General features: G+C 47.6%; 1 protein-coding gene across 2 annotated transcripts in view; it reads left to right on the top strand.

Annotated features, from left to right (window-relative positions):
* The window catches only part of GRHL3 (grainyhead like transcription factor 3), a 73,808-nt gene that overhangs the window by 29,758 nt on the left and 28,364 nt on the right, over positions 1–15,686 (top strand). The window contains exons 4-9 of one of the 2 annotated variants that reach the window (XM_030219614.1): positions 1,339–1,657; positions 2,589–2,668; positions 7,339–7,492; positions 9,352–9,463; positions 11,436–11,530; positions 15,256–15,414. In XM_030219614.1, coding sequence (XP_030075474.1) covers positions 1,339–1,657; positions 2,589–2,668; positions 7,339–7,492; positions 9,352–9,463; positions 11,436–11,530; positions 15,256–15,414 — 919 coding nt within the window. Of the gene's footprint in view, positions 1–1,335; positions 1,658–2,588; positions 2,669–7,338; positions 7,493–9,351; positions 9,464–11,435; positions 11,531–15,255; positions 15,415–15,686 lie in introns of both variants that reach the window. The other variant, XM_030219613.1, reaches the window with a different exon arrangement.

The raw sequence follows: 15,686 nt of genomic DNA, 5'->3' as shown, positions 1-15,686 counted from the left end.
AGATGCCCAATGTAGCCGCATTTTGCCCACTTCTGGCTGCATCAGGGGTTAACTGCAGTATAGTATATTTGAATTAATAAATATAATAAACCAAATAATATTAATACCAAAATGTAACATCTACATAAACACTCATTAAAAATCAAATGATAAAACAAAAACATAAAAATGCATAACATAATCTGGTGAGAACTAGCTAGTGAAATGTGCACAAACATGCCTTTAGAGTGTCAAAAAGCACAAAAGTTCAGAGTAAATTAATAAAGCTTTCTAGATAGAGCTTTATCCTACACACAACAAAACCAAAGCTCGTAATGGTCATATAATAATTCTTCCTCTCTACGATTCCCTAATGTGTCTGTACACACAAACCTTATTCTACCATAACATTACTGTATTTGTTCATACCGGAATTGGCGAACGCCTCTGTGGTACTATGTAAGCCACATTGAGCCTGCAAATAGGTGGGAAAATGTGGGATACAAATGTAACAAATAAATAAATAAAAAATACAGAGCACGTAGGAACCTACTAGTAAGGGAAGAGTGAATTTTACCAACATTGAAAACCTGAGAGGACATTTAAGAGCAGAGTGAGGGGGTGATCCAGCAGTGATCCCAAAATGCTTTTCGCAGAGCTGGAGGTGGAGAAGTGGGATTGAGTTGAGGGTAAGGAGACTGGAGTAAGACAGGAGTTGCCAATGTTTGAAGACTCTTGAAAGGTAGATCTGGTCTGGAAATCTCAGTGGAAAATAAAGAACCTTTGTTCAGTGGCTTAGCAAGGGCGGGGTGGTGGGGGCAGTCCGCCCTGGGTGTCAACGGGTGGGGGGGGTGCATCCGTCCACCCCCCCCCCCCCCCCCGACACGATCCCCACCTGCCTACGAGCTCCATCCATCTGCAGCACTGCTGTAAAGAAGAAATCGCTTCGTCGGCCCTTCCCTCACTCACTGTGTCCCGCCCTTGAGGAAATAGGAAGTTACGTCAGAGGGTGGGACACAGTGAGTGAGGGAAGGGCCGACGAAGCGATTTCTTCTTTTCAGCAGCGCTGCAGATGGATGGAGCTCGTAGGCAGGTGGGGACCGTGTCGGGGTGGCGCTATGCCGGTGGGGGGGGGGGTGCAGCGGCGATCCGCCCCGGGTGACAGCCGCCCCCGCTACGCCACTGCCTTTGTGTTCCAGTTTTGACATGAGAGCACCTATAATATACTGTTCACTAAAATTATCAGACTGAGTCACATGTTTCCCTGGATTATGAAGTACTTTTAAGAGTTGTTGCTTACCATTTCTAAAGCAGTAAATATGTTTTCTCCCTCTTTGGGTCTGCTTTTCTCTTCAGTAGACACTGCAGTGGAATGGACTTTGATTCTGATTTTGCCACTTTCGAGGGTTCGGCTCACCTCAAGCAGATAGCGGATCATGCCTCCATCATGACCCAGGAGTACTCTGACACACAGAAGAAGAACAGCTTCATGCATCTAGACTGCCTCAAGCCATCGCTTCCACCCAACCCCAGCAAATTAGACACGAGCCACAGTGAGGATTTTCTGATTTCCTCATGTGATGTTTTCGAGAAACCGTCTCTCTTTGATGCTATACACGTAACTTCGTCCCAACAAAGATGGCAGCCAGACAGTACATTTAAAGAGGACCCACCGGAGGTAAGAATTCTTCTTCTAGAAATAATTTGGGATTGGTAGCATGAAATCTTGCTGCTCTTTGGGGTTGCGGAATCTTGCTGCTCTTTGGGGTTCCGGAACCTTGCTGCTCTTTGGTGTTGCGGAATCTTGCTGCTCTTTGGGGTTGCGGAACCTTGCTGCTCTTTGGGGTTCCGGAACCTTGCTGCTCTTTGGGGTTCTGGAATCTTGCTGCTCTTTGGGGTTGCGGAACCTTGCTGCTCTTTGGGGTTCCGGAATCTTGCTGCTCTTTGGGGTTCCGGAACCTTGCTGCTCTTTGGGGTTCCGGAATCTTGCTGCTGTTTGGGGTTGCGGAACCTTGCTGCTCTTTGGGGTTCCGGAATCTTGCTGCTGTTTGGGGTTGCGGAACCTTGCTGCTCTTTGGGGTTCCGGAATCTTGCTGCTCTTTGGGGTTGCGGAACCTTGCTGCTCTTTGAGGTTGCGGAATCTTGCTGCTCTTTGGGGTTGCGGAACCTTGCTGCTCTTTGAGGTTGCGGAATCTTGCTGCTCTTTGGGGTTGCGGAACCTTGCTGCTCTTTGGGGTTGCGGAACCTTGCTGCTCTTTGGGGTTCCGGAACCTTGCTGCCCTTTGGGATTCTGCCAGGTACTTGTGACCTGGATTGGCTACTGCTGGAAGCAGGATATTGAGCTAGATGGACCATCAGTCTGCCCCAGTATGGCTATTCTTATGTTCTTATATATACTTGCTATATATGTGTATATACTTAATCATGCTAGTATTCTATAAAGGAAAATAAGCAACTACTTTCCACTATAGAATCGGCTTTCAGTAGGAGCCCTCTAGGCACCTAATTCTAGATGTCCCTTTATAAAAATTGCCTTCACAGCAGATGGTTTGAAAATTGCCTGCAAAAGAAGTTGCTTCTGATTAGCCTAAATTCCTGTTTTCTTGCAGTCGGTGCTGTTCAACGATATTCTGAAATCGCAGGAAGAACACAGTTGCTTGGAGCACTACGACACTTCTGGAACAAAGCGGTAATTAAAACACACTGCGCTCTTCCTGATCTTTTCATGTAGCACTGACGCACTAACAATGTAACGATCACACGCGTAAATGCTAATATTCTGAAACTTCTGCATGCCATCGCTGCCTAACTTCCGGTGACCCATTACAGAATGAGGGGGTTAATGACTGTAGGAACAGTCCAGCCGGTCATTCTCACCAGATCAGGACTAGCGTGAAGCACTATCTCTGAAACCAGCTGCACATACCGTATTTGACTGTATGTACAACTTATCCATCCCAGTGCCTTTGTCTTACTCATCTTTCTTTCTCTATAGCAGGGGCGTAGCCAGACTTCGGCAGGAGGGGGGCCAGGGCCTGAGGTTAGGGGGCACATTTTAGCCCCCCCACGCCGATGACCCCCTCCCCCACCATTGCTAAACCCCCCCCCGCCGCCGTCGCCACCACCAACAACTTTGACACCACCCCCTGCCGACGACCCTGCCGAGAGTCTTGACCCACCCTCCCCCATCGCCACTGTCGCCATCGCCTACCTTTGATGGCAGGGGACCCCAACCCCCGCCAGCCGAGGTCTTCTTCTTCTGGGGCAAGGCTTTGTTCTGTTTCTGTGAGTCTGACGTCCGTTGGTGGAGGGTTGGCGGCGAGGGGGGGGGGGTTGAGAGGGTTGTCAGCAGGGGGGTCCAGGGACAAATCTACGGGGGTCCAGGCCCCCGTGGCCCTATGTAGGTTCGCCACTGCTCTTTATCCAGTTCTACGTGTCCCCCTCTGCTTGAACGTTTCATTTGCATTGCTGACTGTATCCTATTTCTGTTCTACGAATGTTCCACTGTGAGGTTTTAATATGTGCATTACTGACTCTCATTATTGCTATTGATATAATTGCCTATTTCCATGTTGCCGTCCCAGTTCTGTGCATATGTGTTATCCTGGCACTCGGTTATATTATTAGTGTTTATTTACCTGCTGTACACCACCTTGAGCGAATTTCTTCATAAAAGTGAAATAAATAAAGTATAACCTGAACCTTAGTTCTGTGTGCACAGATTTAAAGGCTGGAGGTATACACTTATAAAAAAAAAAATATATATATATACACAATCTCAATCACACACACAGACACTTGCACCCACCCTCCGACTTCGCCGCACCCTCTCTCACTTTCAAACACACACTTTGAGGCATATTTTCAAAGCACTTTGGGAGGCTAAGTTCCATAGGTTTCTATGGAACTTTGGGAGGCTAAGTGCTTTGAAAATGAGCCTCACAATCTCTCTCTCTGTGACACACATGATCTCTCTCTGTGACACACACACGCCCCCCCCCCCCCCCCCGTCAATCTCACACACACACACTGATGCAGGACATGGATAGATGGACACTCACTGTCTCTCTCTGTATCACCGAACGCCAGTGGTGTACCAAGGGGAAGGCGGTGGGGGCGGTCCGCCCCGGGTGCACGCCGCTGGGGGGGGTGCCGCGCACCTGTCGGCTCTTCGTTTTCATGCTCCCTCTGCCCCGGAACAGGTTACTTCCTGTTCTGGGGCAGAGGGAGCATGAAAACGAAGATCCGGCAGGCGCGCGGCACCCCCCCCCCCCAGCAGCATGCACCCGGGGGGGGGGTTCTTTTGCCGGGGGGGGCGTCGTGCTGTTCCGGGGGGGGGCGCTGCACCCGGGGGGCGGGGCGCATCGGCGATCCACCCCGGGTGTCAGCCCCCCTAGGAACGCCACTGCCGAACGCCCCACCTGGCAACGCTGATCCCCCTCCAAGCCCCCTACCACCCCTTCCCACACAAATATCTAAAAACACTTCCAGTAAAAACATTCATAGCAAAATGAGATTGCCTTACTAGCGCCCGTTTCATTTCTAACAGAAACGGGCCTTTTTCTCTAGAGTATATATGTGTATACAGTGAAACCTCGGTTTTCGTTGACTTCGGTTATCGTCGGTTTCGGTTTTCGTTGATTTTTTTTCAGTGAAAAATTTGTCTCGGATTTCGTCGGTTGCCTCAGATTTCGTTGGCGTGCCCATGTGACCTCGCTGCTAATTTTGCGAAAACGAAGGGCGGCCCACGCGTTCTCCTGTTCATTGTGGCGTTGTTTCTCGTTGTGTGAGCATCACCCCGCGCGTCTAACGCAGCACACGCAAGATAAAATCACATGTGCTCAAATCTCATTTTCCCTGTTAAGTGTTTCCCTTGCTAATAAGTTAACCCTTTCCCTTTAGCTCCATCATGGGACTATATTTATTCTCTATAAGATGTGTTTTTGGTATGTATTTTGGAGTGTCTAGAACGAATTAATTGGATTTACATTGATTCATATGGAAATAATTGCCTCGGTTTTCGTTTGTTTTGGTTTTCATTGATTGTTTTTGGATGACTTATCAACGAAAACCGAGGTATACACACAATTGCTTCTGGACCTGCATAAGAGGAGAATCAGTTGGAACGCCCTGGACAAATGAGGGACGGTCTCCTGATCAGTAGACACATTCATCTTAGGAGACAGCTACTGTCTTTCATGGGTGGATAGTCTTTGGTCTTATGGAGAATTCGGTTCAGCCTGTCTCCCTCCCCCCTCCTCCCCCCCCCCCCCCTTCACCAAAATGGCTCTTAATTACTAGTTGAGCCTCAGCTGCACCTATGAGGGATGCATTAAGAACATATTTTCACTAGTGCGGGCGATGTAGTGGATAGATAAAGGGAAAGAGCTTATGCAGGTTCAGCTACTCTAACCATAACAAGCGATGCAATTTCTGGGGCTTGGATGAGTGAAGAGAAAGTTCAGGAGAAGAGCTGCCGGTAGAAAAAGTTTTACATTAAGAACTTTTGCTGGAAGATGCTGTATAAATCAATTATTAAAAAAACAAACGACTACACAGCCATTAAAATATTCTCCGTGCTTTTGCCCTTTCAGTAATGGGCTCTGAAAATCGCAGTTTTAAGGATCTATTATATTCACAAACTATAGCTCAGATTTTACGCGGCAACGTTCTTAAATTTTTTTTATTCTTTTTTATTACATTTGTACCCCGCGCTTTCCCACTCATGGCAGGCTCAATGCGGCTTACTTGGGGCATTGGAGGGTTAAGTGACTTGCCCAGAGTCACAAGGAGCTGCCTGTGCCTGAAGTGGGAATTGAACTCAGTTCCTCAGTTCCCCAGGACCAAAGTCCACCACCCTAACCACTAGGCCACTCCTCCACTGTTGCTACTATTTGAGATTCTACATGGAACTACTAGCAACATTCCATGTAGAGGTCGGCCCTTGCAGATCACCAATGTGGCCGCGCAGGCTTCTGCTTCTGTGAGTCTGACGTCCTGCACGTATGTGCAGGACGTCAGACTCACAGAAACAGAAGCCTGCGCAGCCTTCTACATGGAATGTTGCTAGTGGAATAGCAACATTCCATGTAGAATCTCCAACAGTAGCAACATTCCATGTAGAATCTCCAATAGTATCTATTTTATTTTTGTTACATTTGTACCCTGTGCTTTCCCACTCATGGCAGGCTCAATGCGGCAGGCAATGGAGGGTTAAGTGACTTGCCCAGAGTCACAAGGAGCTGCCTGTGCCTGAATTGGGAATCAAACTCAGTTCCTCAGGACCAAAGTCCACCACCCTAACCGCTAGGCCACTCCTCCACTAGGTCATGCGCTAATAAATTGTAATTACTGCACTGGTACCTGCAAAAAGTTTACACTGGAGCACTTACCGCCTCCCATTTAGTGCTAATGATGTTGTGTTAACCCTGCGTTAACCACTTAGCACACACTAAGGCGAACACACTAGCTGGTTAAAGCTTCCACACCCATTCTCTGCCCATGACGTGCCTCCTGCAAAAAATACATGTTTAAAATAGCTAATGCGAGGGTTTGTGCTTGCGAAGAGGCAACGTACCTCATAATGCTGTAGCTTATTTTGCAGTGGCCTGTTAGCATGTGCTAAACACATGTTAAGAGCTTAACACCCTTTTGTTTGTACCTGAGACAATAGAGAGCGAAATGACAGCTAATAGCATCAAGGGCCCTGGCTTGCTTGATTCTGCTTTAACTACTAGATTACTCCTCCAGTCCTAGAATGATTTTTTTCCCACATTATTTTCACATACATCTATAATTTATTCATATTTTTAAATGTAAAAACAAATACTTCACACCAGAAAATAAAGAGGTATTCAATTAGACTCAATGGATTTAAATTGACCTGTGACATAGCCACATGGGGGGGGGGGGGGCTTGGCCCCCTCAAGGTCTACTGGTTTCGCTGGCAGGGGTCCCCAAGCCCCGCCAGTGGAAGCCTTCCTCTGGGGTTGTTCGCCATCAGACTGCCTACCCTGCTTCCCCACCCCCATGCTCAATTTCATTAAAACGGAGCATGCGCACCATGGGGGGGGGGGGGGAAGCATGGCAGGCACCATGGCAGCGATGAGTGCTGGATGAGTGCCAGGTATGTGGGGTTGTGGCAGGGAGTGCAGAGCAGCAGGGAGGTGGAGCAAAATGTGCCCCCCACACACAAACTTTGGGATCAGCCCCCCCTACCCCCACAAAACAAATTGAGGTCTGGCTTTGCGCCTGGATACAATAATACCTGTTAAAGTGTTTCTGTATTTTTTGTAGTTTGGGCTGTAAGAATATGGAGATGTCAAATGGTTGCTTATAATTATTCCCCTGCGTCAACAGGGACTTTGAATACACCCTGGGATCTCCTAAAGCTCTTCACGTGAAATCAGGGGACTCGCCAATGGCATACCTTAACAAAGGGCAGTTCTACCCTGTCAATCTAAGAACAAGGGAAGGGACCAAATGTTTGCATTTGTCTTCAAATAAAGTAAAGGTAAGACCACTGGACAAGTTGCACCTATGCGCCACATTCAACACAGGGCAAAAGGGACCGGCAACGGCATGCTATATTGAAAGGGGAAACGCGTAGATATGGAACATAATAGCAGCTTAGGTAATATCAAGGTAATAGACGAACGAGTTCCATGATGTTCCATTTCTTGTCAAGATGGTGACTAAATACACTCTGTTTAAGGCTTCTCCTTTGTGTCGATGTAGTTAACGCTCTTTGCTAAGCTGACTCTACAAACTGATTACGGTGGATGAATCTGATTTTGACATAAAAAGCACAGTCTTTACACTTTCAGACTCGGTGATGTTGGGACATCTCCCATCTCCACCACCCTCACCTTAAATAACTTCCAGACTCAACCTAAATTACTTCTTCTTGGTTTCAACAAAATTCATCGACCCTTTTATCTTGTATTATCGTTGCTGTTTTGTATGATACCTATTTGATTACTATCTTACTATTACATTGTTTAATTGTACTTTTCTGAACTGTAGCCTACCTACGGTTATGTGTAAGCCACATTGAGCCTACAACTAGTGGGAAAATGAGGGGTATAAATGTGTTAAATAAATAAATAAACTTGTCTAGGCCTCATGTAGGCCAAGCGCCAACATGGCTCTGGTCTCCATGCTGGTGGCATCGAAATTGAAGACAGACTGGTCATGTTGCCTACTAGATGTGTGGGACTACATGGAATGATGGGAGCAGCCTTCTGGGATGAGGCCTAAGTGTTTTCTTGTTTATTGACTTCTTGCTGGAGTGGTGTGATCAAGAGTTACGATGATCACTGCAGTGTTGTAACAAGCTATTTATTTATTTATTTATAACATTTATACCCCACAATGTCCCAAGCAACCTCTGGTGCGGGCAGCGAGACCACACAAGGAGCGGAGGCACCAAAATCACACCCCGTCCATTGCCTTCCCTGCTTGGCTGTGATGCAGTGGTTTGGGCGGGAGTGCTAAGTGGTGCACAGGGCACTTTTCAGGCTTGGGACACTCCTCGATCACCGTTCATCCATGTCAGCTCATTGCTTGGTGATAATGGTGGAATTTGCTACCAAAAGGCACAGTTTTCAGCACCCACCAGCTGAGAGCAAGTAATTGGAATTTGAACCAGTAATCTAGAGATCCCAGAGGAGTCACCATGCAATCAAAAATAGGTTTAGCATGCATTTGCATGCTATTTGCGCTGAGCCCTGTTTTGCATGCATTTGCATGCTAGTTGCGTTCAGAGCCCACGAGCGCGTTGTTTCACGCGCTCGGGGGCTCTGATCACGGGGCGGTAGCAAACGCAGGTTGGTAGTATGGCGCTAAAAGCCTCTAGCGCCTGATTTGCTTCTGATCATCGGGCTGTAAAAGTCTTAATCTTAGGAAGTGGCTGTAGTATGAGAGATATAATTAAAGTATTTGAAATACCTCAAAAGGTATAAATAATGCACAAGAAGCAAATATCAGACAATGGAAAGGAAATTCTAGAAGAAGGGGTCATGATATGCTTTCCAAAGGTGGCAGACTCAGGAGTAATAAAGGAGAATATTTCTTCACAGAAAGGATGGGGGGAGGGGGATACATGAGACAGTCTCCTAGTAGAGTCGGTGGAGGCCAAAACAGTACCAGCATTTGCAAAGGTCTGGGATAAACACAGAGGATCCACAGATGTGAGAATGTGAATGCGAAGCCTAAGTTTGTAGGTGGTGTTGCAAGAGGAAGTGGCAGATCACATGGACCTGATGGTCCCTACCAATAGTCATTTTCTGTGGGTTTTTTTTAGAATAAGAAGGGCAACTATGATGCTGTTAGGGCAAGGTTTTACATTTGCTTCCCTCTTTCCTGCTACAGAGTGTTGTCATGGTTGTTTTTGACAATGAAAAGAACCCAGAGGAGCAACTGAAGCGCTGGAAGCACTGGCACTCTCGTCAACCCACAGCCAAGCAGCGAGTCATCGATGTCGGTACGAAAAGAGTTATCAACTTTAAATATTCAGGGCTCTATCGAGGCACACATGGGTCAGTATTTAAACTCCATAGTTGGCGATCTTCAGCCAGGTTTAAATCGGACCTTCACAAGTTGTGAGTTGTGACTCCTCCTGCATTTGGGGTCACGACCTGAGCAGACACTCCATAGGACATCGTTGTCCTGCACCAGCCAAGGGTTGCACGCTTTCTGCGACCACATGAATTGAGGTCACAGCCACGGAAAGATTGGTAAGCGCTGAATATTTGGCAACACCATCCGGACCAGTACCGCTGAGTATCCCCGACCCGACTAAGGCAGTGGTTCTCAAAGTTGTCCTGGAAAACCACCAGCCAGTCAGGTTTCAGGATATCCCTAATGAATATGTATGAGAGAGATTTGCATATAGTGGAGGTGACAGGCATGTAACCCTGTCTCATGCATATTCATTAACCTCCTACTCAAATGAGATTCCTAGATTTCACTCTAGTTACTACACTTAAATCTATATTCTCTAAGTGACTATAATATGGATTCTTAATTCTTCTTTATTAGTATCAAAATAATTCTGAATCATTAATTTTAAAAGATTTTTCTCACAGTAATGTTACAAAACATTCTGCCCGGTTTTCCTACTTACCCTAACTTTCACACTTCTAACGTTCATCCACATTCACTGTAACCCCCATGTGTTATCTGAAAAAACACAGACATATCCTATTGCTAATAATCCTCCAATACAGATCTTAAATGATTCTGTTATTCGTTATTCTTCCCATAATGGTTCCCCAGTGCTTTGCATAGACAATTTTTCAGTTCAGCGTTCTCATTCTACAGGTGACCCACATATTTGCAGACATCGTTTCTCCAGTTGAAATACCGGGTTGCTTGTTCCAGCAAGCCGTGTGTTGGTTTTAAAGTCATTTCTCTACCCTGGAATGGCACTGCCATAACAGATCTTTGTAAGCCACATTGAGCCTGCAAATAGGTGGGAAAATGTGGGATACAAGTGCAATAAATAATAAAATAATAATTTTTCTTCTGTTATCTCAATAGTGTAAAGGGTTTACGTATTTCCGTTGCCATCTTTTTTTTTCTTTTCTGCAACTCTCTGTACTTTTCAGAAATAGCTTCACATGCGATTAATTCCTTTTTCCAAATCTGCGGTTATTTTCTTCCTCTCCACTGCTCGTGAACATTCTGTCACGCTTCTTTGCGTTAAAGGAGTCAAACCCTACGCATTAAATGTGTTTTGCTCGCTGCGTCCTCGGGGGGGGTTAACTTTTATATCAAACTTCCGACTGCGTATTCAGGATGGGTCTCCTACAGGTGTCCGGAGCAATGGCGATGTTTTAGAATTATTTTTAATACTAATAAAGAAGAATTAAGAATCCGTATTGTAGTTACTTAGAGAACGCATTTTCAGTAGGGATATCCTGGAAATTCAACTGACTGGTGGTCCTCAAAGACAGGATTGAGAACCATGGGACTAAGGTAAAAAATCTGGATAATGTGGACAGTTATCCAGAGATTTCTCTTTGAATATTAACCAGACGGTGTTTGATGTTTTGTGCCAGGTTATTTCCTTTAATGGAGTGGGCTCAATTGTTTTTAAATAGTAGTCCAAAATAGACAATCGACTCGCACTCCATAACCATGATCTCGGCCTAATCAGAACTTTCCCGTCGCTCCGTAAGACACAATACCGTCTGTTTCCCTTAAATGTCGTCCCTTCACAATGCTCTTTATCATCCAACCTCTTTCTCCTCAAGTAACCTGTAAGCCCCATTGAACCGACTACAGGTGGGAAAATGTGGGCTACAAATGTAGTAAATAAATAAAAAAATAAAACCTTCAACTGGCAGTCGGAACGCTTTGAATTTGCAACAGTTGTACAGGGGCTCGTACAAGGGTAACACACAGCAGTTGTCAGAATTCCATCTTCAGCAGTGCGAATTTTTGTTTTCCAGCGGATTACAAAGAAAATTACAACACGGTTCAAGACATTGAGGAAGTGGCGTACAACGCATTGTCTTTCGTGTGGAACATTAATGAAGAAGCAAAGGTTTGTATCCATTAAACTTCCGGAAATCACTCAAAACTCACCTCTTCAAAAAGGCCTATCCCAGCGATCCAACATAAATCCCCACACCCAGCAACACAGCATAACTAATGATCGTACAGGACAATTTATAATCCTCACTTCCTCCGACCCCTTGATGCCTGATCCACGCCTACCTCATCTGACCACAATATAACTTTGTATCTGTTATCAACCGAATTGGCAAACGTCTCTACGGTACTGTGTTAAGCCACATTGAGCCTGCAAATAGGTGGGAAAATGTGGGGTACAAATGTAACAAATAAATGAATTAAACCAGAGCACCTGATGTACTGGGCTATATGGACCATTGTTCTGTCCCAGTACGGTTACTCTTATGTTCTTGTGTTTCACGGCTTAATTTGATGATCAGAGGGCTTATGACCCCTATGGAAATTAGGGATGGGCTGTTGTTTGAAACAAATGTCGTCTACTGGTAATAGTGTGACCCAGGTGTGTTTATTCTAGCAAAAAAAAGGTGCCTGTACTCAAATGCTAGGCCACTCTTCAAGGGTGGAGTGATCACTGAGGGACCCACCCCACAATAGCCAGGCCCCCTGCAACCAGTCACAGAATCATGACAAGGCAGAATTGGTGTGCAGAGCCTGAGCTCTTTCATTAAAACTAGGGGTCTATGGGTCAATTTATGCAGACAATGGAAAAGGTGCCAGCAGTGGCGTAGGAAGGGGGGGCGGTGGGGCGGTCCGCCCCGGGTGCACGCGCTGGGGGGGGGGTGTCGGCTCGCTGGTTCCCTGCTCTTTCTGCCCCGGAACAGGTTACTTCCTGTTCCGGGGCAGAGAAAGCAGGGAAGCAGCAGAGGCGACGCAGCTGCCAGTGACGTGCACTGGGGGCGGATCGGCCCTCCCGCCTGCCCCCCCCCCCCCCGCTGAAAGGTAGGGTGTGTTTCAGGGGGGGAGCGCTCCGGAGGGGGGGTGCCGTGCCCTGCACCCGGGGGGAGTGTGCAGCGGCGACCCGCCCCAGGTGTCAGGCACCCTCGCTACAGCACTGGGTGCCGGTACTCAGTACCCCCAAGTACCCCCTCAAAAAAAGCCCTGGTGTGACCTCTTCTTAAAGACTGCACATTATGTGCACATAAAGGTCAATTCCATAAAGGGTACTAAAAAGTAGCCCCCGATATTCAAACCTATTTAGCCTGCCAGACACGGCCGCTGACCAGTTAAACAGCATACCGTTAATATTCAGTGGGAGATAACCGGTTATCTGTGATGAATACTACTACTACTACTTAACACTTATAGTAACACTCAGGGGCGTATCTGCGTGGGGCCACGGGGGCCTGGGCCCCCGCAGATTTCGCCCTGGACCTCCCTACCGCCGTCACCTACCTTTGCTGGCGGAGGACCCCCAACCCCCGCCAGCCGAGGTCCGCTTCCTCCTGCCGCTGCCTTTAAAAATATTCCTTCGGCTGGCGGGGGACCCCAACGCCCGCCAGCCGAGCCGAGGTCTTTTAAAGTTATTTTTCACCAGCCGAAAGAATATTTTTAAAGGCAGCGGCAGGAGGAAGCGGACCTCGGCTGGCGGGGGTTGGGGTCCTCACCAGCAAAGGTAGGGGGGGTCGGCACTGGCAGTGGTGGCCGGGGGGGGGGATATAATGTGCCCCCTCACTCTAGCCCTGGCCCCCCCCCTACCGCTGCATTTCAGATACGCCCCTGGTAACACTTATGTCTCCAGAAAAAGGAGGACAGATTGAGCCAGTCCAGGTTTTACTTCCATTGCTTTCAAATGGAAGTACAATCCGGACTGGCTCAATCTATCTTCCTTTTTTCTGGCGCCATAAAGTAACCCTATCCCAGTTACAGAAGTAGATGAGGCCAATTTTTAATCAGAGAAATGTACAAACAATTTTTTTTTAAATATATAATTAAGGAGAAACCCAAGAGCTGAGTTGATTATTTGTGTTTACAAAACGTATTAAACAGATAAACACTTTTTTCCCAAACGGAAGCCAAATGGCACTGCTGCCCTTCCCCCTCCTCCAAAAACGCCCTGCCTCCCATCATAAGAGGTACCCCTAGAAAACTGCTTGTCAACCCAGGCCGCAGGACACACCTACCAATTTTCAAGATACCCACAATGAATATGCAGGGCCGCCGAGAGACTGGGCCGGGCCCGGGACAAGGCCGCCCCCGGCCCCGCCCCCACTGCCACACCCCCATGTTGTTGTCGCCCCCCCTGAGGGGGGCCTGGCGCCACAGTCCCACCCGCCACTGGGCCAGGCCCCTTCCACCCAAACCCACCGCCAGCAGAAGTGCTGTCTTCTGACTCCGGCGTGCGCGGCCCATGCAGACGCGCTCCTCTCAGCTGATCTTCGCTGTACTCTGCTACTACTACTACTACTACTACTACTCTGCAGGGCTTCTGTGCGTCTGACGTCCTGCACGTCAGACGCACAGAAGCCCTGCAGAGTACAGCGAAGATCAGCTGAGAGGAGCGCGTCTGTGTGGGCCGCGCACGCCGGAGTCAGAACAGAAGACAGCACTTTTGCTGGTGGGGGTTCGGGTGGAAGGGGCCCGGTGGCGGGTGGGACTGTGGCACCAGGCCCCCCCTGGAGGCCCGGGCCCCGGGAATTTTGTCCCCCCCTGTCCCCCCCCCTCTCAGCGGCCCTGTGAATATGCACGAGATAAATTTTCATACACTGAAGGTTGTGCATGTGGATATCCTGAAAACCTGACTGACTGGGTGTGTCCCAAGGGACTGGGTTGAGAACCTCTGCCCTAGAATGATTCAAAAAGCAACCTTCCCTTCTTTAGAAAGAAAAGCTGTACCCTAGAGTTGGTTAAGCCTTCCTTCAGCCAGCCCCAGGTCTCTATCTGCTAATCAATGCCTCCTGCTTGGACCATAACCAGGAAGTTTCAGAAAATCCTATAAAGGGGCAGTTGCTGGAGCTTGTTTTAAAATGCAACAGATCTGGTTCTTTTACAACCCTGAGAAGTTAATAAACAGCTTCAAGGTAAAGCTGTCAAAAGACTGAAAACATCTCAAGTATGTAACGTCTCCACGCCCCCCCCCCCTCCCCTCAGCCCTGGTCTCCAGAAACCTGGCATTCACCAGCTAGCAGAATGTTTGTCTCCATAGTGGCCTGGGGCTTCTTCAGGGGTGGGGTTGGACAAAGCAGAAAATCTGGGAGCTTGTAGAAGTGAGAGGGACCCTAGGGCAGGTCAGTTGCAGCTTTTCTATAGCACCTGCTTTTCGGTTTCTTGCAGGGAATTAAGCTCAGGCAACCGGTTTCTTGCAGGGAGTTAAGGTCAGGCAACCGATAAATGGCTCTTTAGCTGTGACTTCAGACCACAAGTATTTACCTCCAAAAGCTCCCGGGCTGTGCAATGAATTTCTAGTGATCAGTGAGGATTAAATGAGGGAAACACACTGGAAAAGTAAAAATCAGTAAAGGACTACAAGACAAACAGTAACAGAGAAAAAGAAACCCCATTCTGATACAGGGATTATAATATTTATTCAGGCACTGAACAGGGGCGAGAAGTATTCAGGTACCTTTTCCAGAGAGCTGAAGGGCCGACCTGCATAGGCGCCATTTCATTCAAAATCCATTTGGGGGATCAGGTTCTCCCATTCCACCCCTCCTAGGTATGCCTCTGATGTACTGATATATATATACCTTAAAGGTGATGTGCTCGTTAAAATTCTCTTGTGCTTCCTTATCTTCTCAGCTCTTCATTGGCATTAATTGTTTGAGTACAGACTTCTCCTCACAGAAGGGAGTGAAAGGCGTCCCCCTCAACCTACAGATCGACACCTATGATTACGGCACAGGAACAAACATGCTGGTTCACAGGGCCCTGTGTCAGATCAAAATCTTCTGTGACAAGGTACAGTGTGAGGTTTCTCTTCGGAGGCTCTTTCAGGGACCCTGCCCGCACAGCCCCTGGTCCCCTCCAGAAAAAGCCATCTCCACATCCCAGGAGCCAGCTGACTCAGCAGAGACATGAAAGAGACCAGGGGTTTCCACACCCGTGGAGAGCTGAAGCTGAGGGGGTGTGGAGGTATAATTATAGCACAAGGAGGTTTTATTATGCTTTAGAAATCTCCTGTAAGTCAAAGTTACACATTCCATTGTATCCTTCAGCCCATAATACGAGAT

Source organism: Microcaecilia unicolor, chromosome 11 (genome assembly GCF_901765095.1).
Source record: "Microcaecilia unicolor chromosome 11, aMicUni1.1, whole genome shotgun sequence".
Classification (NCBI taxonomy): Eukaryota; Metazoa; Chordata; class Amphibia; order Gymnophiona; family Siphonopidae; genus Microcaecilia; species Microcaecilia unicolor.
The sequence above is the reverse complement of the archived record's forward strand: the minus strand, read 5'-3'. Positions and strand labels throughout refer to the sequence as shown.